The 5,508-nt window shown below is 48.8% G+C and overlaps 4 protein-coding genes across 4 annotated transcripts; 3 read left to right on the forward strand and 1 right to left on the reverse strand.

Annotated features, from left to right (window-relative positions):
• Positions 1 to 1,367: 1,367 nt before the first annotated feature.
• On the forward strand, positions 1,368 to 1,984 carry H257_11141 (hypothetical protein; the record flags this gene model as incomplete). The annotated part of the gene is made up of 2 exons (XM_009837979.1): positions 1,368 to 1,882; positions 1,912 to 1,984. 2 exons carry the CDS (start codon positions 1,368 to 1,370, stop codon positions 1,982 to 1,984), a joined length of 588 nt encoding a protein of 195 aa, XP_009836281.1.
• Positions 1,985 to 2,117: 133 nt separating this feature from the next.
• On the forward strand, positions 2,118 to 2,801 carry H257_11142 (hypothetical protein; the record flags this gene model as incomplete). The annotated part of the gene is made up of 1 exon (XM_009837980.1): positions 2,118 to 2,801. One exon carries the CDS (start codon positions 2,118 to 2,120, stop codon positions 2,799 to 2,801), a length of 684 nt encoding a protein of 227 aa, XP_009836282.1.
• A 713-nt stretch (positions 2,802 to 3,514) lies between these two features.
• Positions 3,515 to 3,906, forward strand: H257_11143 (hypothetical protein; the record flags this gene model as incomplete). The annotated part of the gene is made up of 2 exons (XM_009837981.1): positions 3,515 to 3,680; positions 3,746 to 3,906. The coding sequence occupies 2 exons, from the start codon at positions 3,515 to 3,517 to the stop codon at positions 3,904 to 3,906; spliced, it is 327 nt and encodes a 108-aa protein (XP_009836283.1).
• A 1,219-nt stretch (positions 3,907 to 5,125) lies between these two features.
• H257_11144 (hypothetical protein) lies at positions 5,126 to 5,364 on the reverse strand (the record flags this gene model as incomplete). The annotated part of the gene is made up of 2 exons (XM_009837982.1): positions 5,126 to 5,259; positions 5,319 to 5,364. 2 exons carry the CDS (start codon positions 5,362 to 5,364, stop codon positions 5,126 to 5,128), a joined length of 180 nt encoding a protein of 59 aa, XP_009836284.1.
• Between the last annotated feature and the right edge of the window lie 144 nt (positions 5,365 to 5,508).

A 5,508-nucleotide genomic window follows, 5' to 3' on the forward strand; every position in this document is an offset into this window, starting at 1 on the left:
ATCCTTGTGCTAGAGCCGTGATTGGGTGAGCAATCACTAGGGTAGGGTAGCGACATGAAGAATATACAGAACATGCAGGTATAAAGCGGCCACTGTCTCGGCCTGTCAGAGTTGATAGACTAGGCGATAGAGTTTGGGAGACTTCATAAGCGAGGACAAAAGGCGTGAACACAGGCGAGAGAAAAGCACCACTTGACAAGTTGCAGTGCGGCACGTTTTCTGAGTAGCCAATAATCATAATCTAGTATGAATGGATTAACCAATGGGCGAGCCACCAATAATAGTATTAACCCGCTCGGATCGGAAGCAAAGTGCAAGTCAAGTATACATAAGAAATATCTCGGTTAAACTATGTAAAGCGGCCGATGAGAATATTTCTCATCCGCAAGTTCAACCTAAGCGTAATAATATACTCAAAATCGCTAGTAATATTCCACCCTTTGTGCCGATGAGAAATATTCTCATTGGCAGAGCCAGTAGAATGGTGGGATTTGGCTTACCTTTTCATGATTGGCTATCTTGTTCTGAACACAATACAATCCAAATACTATGATTTAATTGGCTAATCATGCCAATGAGAATATTTCTCATTGGGAAATCTCGTCCATCCTAGAGGGTTAACCCGGACGTGTGGGGAGAGTCCAATAATTTAATCAAGTGTATTCTTAAGTATACTTGACTTTGCGAACCTGCGATTAGCAGGTTGGCAGAGCGAATAATAAAATGAAAAATGCCAAAATTCATTGTTTTTGCTTTAACTAGTGTAGGGTTCTGCGATTCGCAGGTGGCAGGAGCCAATCAGAAAAAAGACGAATATTTCTTTTCCCGCGGAGAACTATAAAAATTTGTCAACGTCTGTAATGGAACAGAAGGAGGGTTCAGCCTATGAAACAGTTATTTATAATCTTAAGCAGTATGTAGAGTGCAAAAATCTCCCTTCTCGCTGATTGGCTCAAAGTTTGAATTTTAAATTTTGTTCAAGGAAGTTCTCTCACTTTCGAATTTGCCAGCAACCGAGAAAATGGTTCCGATCTGCCGCTTGGGCCGTTGACGCCAAGGTATGTGATGTGCGCAGTGTGTGTGATGTCCTATATATTCTACAGGTCCCTGTGAGCAGCAGCCGTCCCGACTCCCCCTCCGCCCGAGTCCCACGCCGCCACCAACTCCGTGTGCATTCGCGACCCATTGTTTGAAGCCTGCCGGAGGCTATGCCCAAATCTTTGACGTTGCAGCCGTTGTGATCACGCAATCAAGTTGAAAAAGCGATGGGACAACAAGTTCGTCGTCGTCATTGGTGTGTTTTACTCTGTACGGCACCCTATTGGTCGGGAACTTTCAATGGTGGCCATTTTTCACTTTGCGGTGTCATGGAAACGTGTTCAGTGTGCGGCGCCGACGACGGCCCAACCCTCCGACAGTGCAACATGTGTTCGTCCAAGTTCCATCATATGTGCATCGTGGAAGAAGCCGCGAAGAAAGGGTGGCCCGAAGCGAAAGAATGTCAAGAACTGTGTGCTGTGCATGCGGTGCCATCATCAGCGCCGCAAGACGTGCCGCTATCTGCGAAGAAGCGAGGACGTCCGAAGGGAGCGAAGAACAAGGCGAAGGTGCAAGATGTGCAGGACGAGTCTACACCGAAGAAGCGTGGGCGGCCACCGAAGTCGTCGTCAAGTGCCAACATGCCGTCAACGCCGTCAGAGGTGGACGTCAAGCCGATCCCAGTCGGGATATCCGAGTTTACACCCGACCACAAGTCCATTCGATCCGAGACAATGTTTCGGAACGTGTCGTTCAGGCCGCTACGAGAGATGCAAATCCACAAGAACTACAACAGGCTGCTTGCCTTCTACGCGGATTGCCAAAACTTCATGCTAAGTGGTGGGTCACCGAAGTGCGCTACGTTGTTGGCAGCGAGAACGATCCCAACATCGACACGCCGGGCAAGAACACGAAAGCCGAGGCCAAGTCGATGGTGGCATTGTAATCACACACGGTTTCAGCGCGACGAGCCGTGGATTACTGTGAGCTTGTTTTACAAAGGTGTGTTGCGTGTACATGTATATTTCTTATACATTCAAGGCGTGGAACAGTTTGCGATTTTGAAGGCAAACAAACGTATGAACGCGGGACGAACTTACCTGCAAATCTCCTTGTTCAAGCCCGGTGACGAGTCGCACGACCTGACCGAGTGGGCCAAGAAGTTCCTTGTGAACAGTGCATTCGACGAAGAGACCTGGGACGTGATTCTGCTCGGTCCTCTGAGCTATTCGACCAAGTGGACAGTCCGCAACAAGCCCCACACTGGAAGAATCACTCTTGTGCTGGACACGGGGGCGTATTTGGGTCGCTGCCACGGATGTGCCGGGGGGGCCACCCTTCCGGACCAAGCGTTTGCCGTGCCCCCCTCTGGGGTAAACTACCTCGTCGACCCCAACGTCCAGTGGACATGTGAGGAAGCTGGGCCCGACAACCGAATTGCGCTCAAGGGCGATATGGGCACGTACTTGAGTCGATGCCACGGCTGTGTGCCCATCATTGGCGGGGTCCCAGACGCCATGTTCATGCATGCGAGAGACTGGCGGAGCAATGGGCCGGCCCAGTTCACTCTGCACCGCCTGCCTTCTACGCCGCAAAAGATGCTGGCCGTCAAGGCTTCACATGACAACTCTGTGGAGTCAGTAGACGAAGCGACTGTTGCTGGGACCGTGGTGGTCGTAGCCTGCTGTGTTGGGGTGGTGGTCGCCGCTATGACGATGCATCGCCGTCGTCGCGTCCGCCGACAAGGGTTTGTTCGCGTGTAAATCAACTATACATACATACCCGTTCTTGTTTGGGGTGTAATACAGAGTTTTCGGTAACTAGTTAACCCGCTTTTGAGGTGACTTTTGGAGATAATGAGATTGAAGAGGCAACGCCCTAGCTGTGCAGATACCGAACGATACCATTTTCACCTCCATTTCACCAAATTGCAATGCCGTCGCCGTTACTTTGGACTGTGAAGGACGCATACTACCGTATACCTTATGGATCTGTACCCCCGAAAATGTTAGTAAAATCTGATCGAAATGGAAGTAACTCAATAAGGTGGTCTGATTTCTTTCTAATACGTTCGGATTGGATTGGCTAGAACGAGATAATTGGACAGTTTTGACCAATATAAAGCGACTTGGGTACAGCCTTCCAAGGTACCACCAAATCGTACTTTATTGACACCATACAGCAATTTGGGTACAACTCGATAAGGCAAAATCATGGGTACTGATCCATAAGAGCGTGGTCTCCGAATTTGTGTTCCTGCTTTCATGCATTCAAGCTTTGTCCGGATAAAATTTATTCGGATTAGTTGTGTTTTTCTGGTCTGTGAAGGCATTCCTGCTTCGCCACGATGGACATTTTCAGTCGGGTTGCTGTTGCCGTGGCTACGGCCGTATGCGCAGTGTGTATGTCGGTAGGTACTACGCCTCTTGGTGCTAAATACAATTTGTTGACCATCACTCAAGTTGACTTTGACGCTATGCTTGGTGACGCACGCTACGAGCAGTGGTTCCACGACAACCTTCGCTGTGACCAAGCTGTCTTCCGCCGACTTGTGGACTTGCTGCGTCAACGTTTGCAGCCCAACGAGCGTCAATCCAGACACTCCTTCGAGAAGAAGGTGGCCGTGACGCTGTACTTCTTGGGTCTGAAGGTGGCTATCGAGAGACAGCGGCAGCATTCGGAATGGCCAAATCGTGGTGTATCACAGTCGTGACGACCGTGGTGGATGTGTTGGCGAGCCAAGCAAAGTTGTGGATACGCCTGCCCACCTACCCTGGTGACTGGAGTCGCATCGAACGTGGCTTCTACAAGGTACAACGATTTCCGGGCATTGTTGGAGCTGTGGATGGTACTCTTATTGACATCTAACGGCCCCGTGAGTACGATGGTTTTTACAATCGAAGCGGTGACCCCTCTCTCAATGTTCAAGCAATGGTGGACCACCGTATGGTTTTTTTGTCCGTCGATATCCGTCCTGGGTCGTTCTCCGACAAAACAATTTGGAAGGTGTCGCAGCTGGGCCAAACAATTCGTCGCTGTATTCCTACCGGCAGCCACATTATTGGCGATTCCGGATACACATTACTGCCATGGTTGTTGACCCCATATGTGCCGCACAAAGAAGGCAGTCGTTTGTCCAACACACAAAAACGATTCAACTACAACTTATCCAGCACTCGAATGGTGGTCGAGTGTGCGTTCGGGCGCCTCAAGGAGAGATTCCGGATTTTGAAAACTGTGATGAACGAAAGATCATTGGACCGGACGGCCGCCATCACTACATGTTGCTTCGTACTGCACAACATGATTATCCACTTTAACGACGGACTTTTCGATGCGCCTTGTAACGCAATCAGAATTTATATTTCCAACAGGCCGATGAAAGTGAAACGGAAACGAATAGTTTCATCCATGGAATTGTAAAGATTATAGTAATTTGATAATCTAAATTTTTCTTTTCCTTTTGTGTGATTAAATGCGCAACGAGTTGAGCAATCGTCTGAGACTGTCCTTGAATGGCTTGCAAAACATCGTCCAATGTTGCCCCTGTTGGCGGGGTGGGCTGTGGGCTTGGCGCCGCTGAGAGTGATGACCCCAAATCAATCAAATCGTCCTTAATGGCCATAAATCCGGCCTCCAACGCCTCGCTGTGGCTCTTTGACTTGGGTGGGTTGGATTTCTTTTTCTTGAGACCGCGCAACATTTCTTCTTCGCATTCTGATCCCGATTCTTGTTTCACTACGATATTACATATATATTTGCCATAGATAATGAATTATGCGTACCATTAATATGATTAACAATTTCATTCTCGTCGGTGGACATTAAGGATTCCCGTTGATATCCTCTTTTGTCGCTCCAGTATTCCAACATTACATCGTAATGGGGAGGCAATGGGGCGGAGGGAGCATTCCCTGTTTCGATCGCATTCGAGGGCTTCGACAGCGCCCATGCTGACTTCATTTTTGCAAACTACGACCAATGAAACCGAATTGTGATAGTCATCAAATCGACATACCTTGTCTTGCACTTGAGCGACAGAGTATTCCTTCTCGGTGGCCACGCTTAGCTCGGCAGCCAGCATCACCTAAGCAGTCTTCTTGTCGGCGTTGTTCTTCGAGTAAATCCGCGCAGACAGCTGAGACTTGTACCGCAACCGAAACAAAGCAGCAACGCCATCATCGTCCCACAAAGGTGTGTGCTTGGGCGTCTTGGCTAGGGCTGGAAGATTACTGTCTAATATGTATGAATTTGATGATCCTATAGTATACAACTCGTACCATCGTGATCAAAGTCTAGCTCAAGCGTGACTTCATCGTCGTTCATTGTGCTGTCTCCGATATTGAACGACTGGGCAGGAACGCAGGCGTGAATAACCCATCAACGCCTCAAACCACGGTTTTAGGCAGGGGCATTATGCGGATTTCGGATAATTCTAGCCAATCAACGCAATATTTTCCAAGCAGGAAC

The sequence above is a fragment of the Aphanomyces astaci genome, assembly GCF_000520075.1.
Source record: "Aphanomyces astaci strain APO3 unplaced genomic scaffold supercont1.32, whole genome shotgun sequence".
Classification (NCBI taxonomy): domain Eukaryota; phylum Oomycota; class Saprolegniomycetes; order Saprolegniales; family Verrucalvaceae; genus Aphanomyces; species Aphanomyces astaci.